Genomic DNA, 1,101 nt, shown 5'->3' on the forward strand with positions numbered 1-1,101 from the left:
AGAAGGTGATGCCAACTGCACAGTGGATGTGCCCCTTGCTGGGGTTGCAGGAGCACTGGGCTCAGCACCCACAGGGTACCCTGTGCCCCTCGGCAGCACCCTGGGGAGCTGGGAGGAGGGGGTAAGCCCAGGCCAAACCAGTGACTCAGGCAAAACTGGGAGAGATATTGTCATGTCCTAAGAAGTAGGGCAAAGCCAGTGCCTCAGGGCCTCTGGCTAACGCCAAGCCCCGCAGTGCCAGGGACATGGCAGCTGAAACTCCAGGTCACTGCGGGGCTGGGGTTGCTCCACCACCCTCCTGGGTCCTGAACCCAGGAAGGATCACCAGGAGTTTCTGCTGACTGGTCTTGTGTGGGAGAGGAAAAAGACTGTAAGCAGGGAATTATCACAACATCTGACAGTCCAAAGCACGGTGGGGAGATGTTTAGCAACGCCCCTGGGTGCTCTTCTGGGGTGGTATCAAGAAAGCAAAGCGACTGCAGAAGGGGCAGGTGTTTGGATAGAAGCAGTGGGACCGCCCGCAGGGAACGCCTCGCACAGCCCTGCCACGTCGCTACTTGATTAACTCTTGATAAAACTCTGACCGCACAAATCTGGGCAGGGAGTCTTTCTCCATCAGGGCAAAGATCCTCTTCTGGGCCATGTCAAAGCTGTTTGGTGATGGCTCCACCAGGTTCTCCATGGTCACCGCCTTGGTGAGGTGGTCGATGTTCACCTGTGACGGAAGTGTAAGAGGGATGGGGACTCTGCCTTCATGAGGGGTGGGTGGTGGCATCTCCCCTTGCCTGCTCCATCCCAGCAACCACACAAAGGTTATGGGGAGGGAGTGAAGCAGGTTGACTTATCTGGGGGAATTATTGGTGGCAAATCTGTAAGGATGAGGTCTATCCTGCAGCAAGGCTAACTCGGGGAGGAGGATTACTGTAAATTGTCATCCGTTTTGATCCATGTAAGCCCTCTGCAAGGAGAGGGAGACAGCTGCTGGAGGTGCCCATGGCAGGAGGCAGCCCAGCAGAGGCTGAGCATGCAAACAGGGGCACCAGCTCTGTGAAGAGTGGGAGTGCAGCACGTGGGATGGGGCTGCCCCTCGCCGAGGGTACA

General features: G+C 57.1%; 1 protein-coding gene across 1 annotated transcript in view; it reads right to left on the reverse strand.

Annotated features, from left to right (window-relative positions):
- Window positions 1-553: 553 nt before the first annotated feature.
- The window catches only part of RGS5 (regulator of G-protein signaling 5), a gene marked incomplete at its 5' end in the record, with an annotated part of 830 nt that continues 282 nt past the window's right edge, over window positions 554-1,101 (reverse strand). The window contains one exon of the mRNA XM_009871300.1: window positions 554-715. Coding sequence (XP_009869602.1) covers window positions 554-715 — 162 coding nt within the window. The remainder of the gene's footprint in view (window positions 716-1,101) is intronic.

The sequence above is a fragment of the Apaloderma vittatum genome, unplaced genomic scaffold (assembly GCF_000703405.1).
Source record: "Apaloderma vittatum isolate BGI_N311 unplaced genomic scaffold, ASM70340v1 scaffold25790, whole genome shotgun sequence".
Classification (NCBI taxonomy): domain Eukaryota; kingdom Metazoa; phylum Chordata; class Aves; order Trogoniformes; family Trogonidae; genus Apaloderma; species Apaloderma vittatum.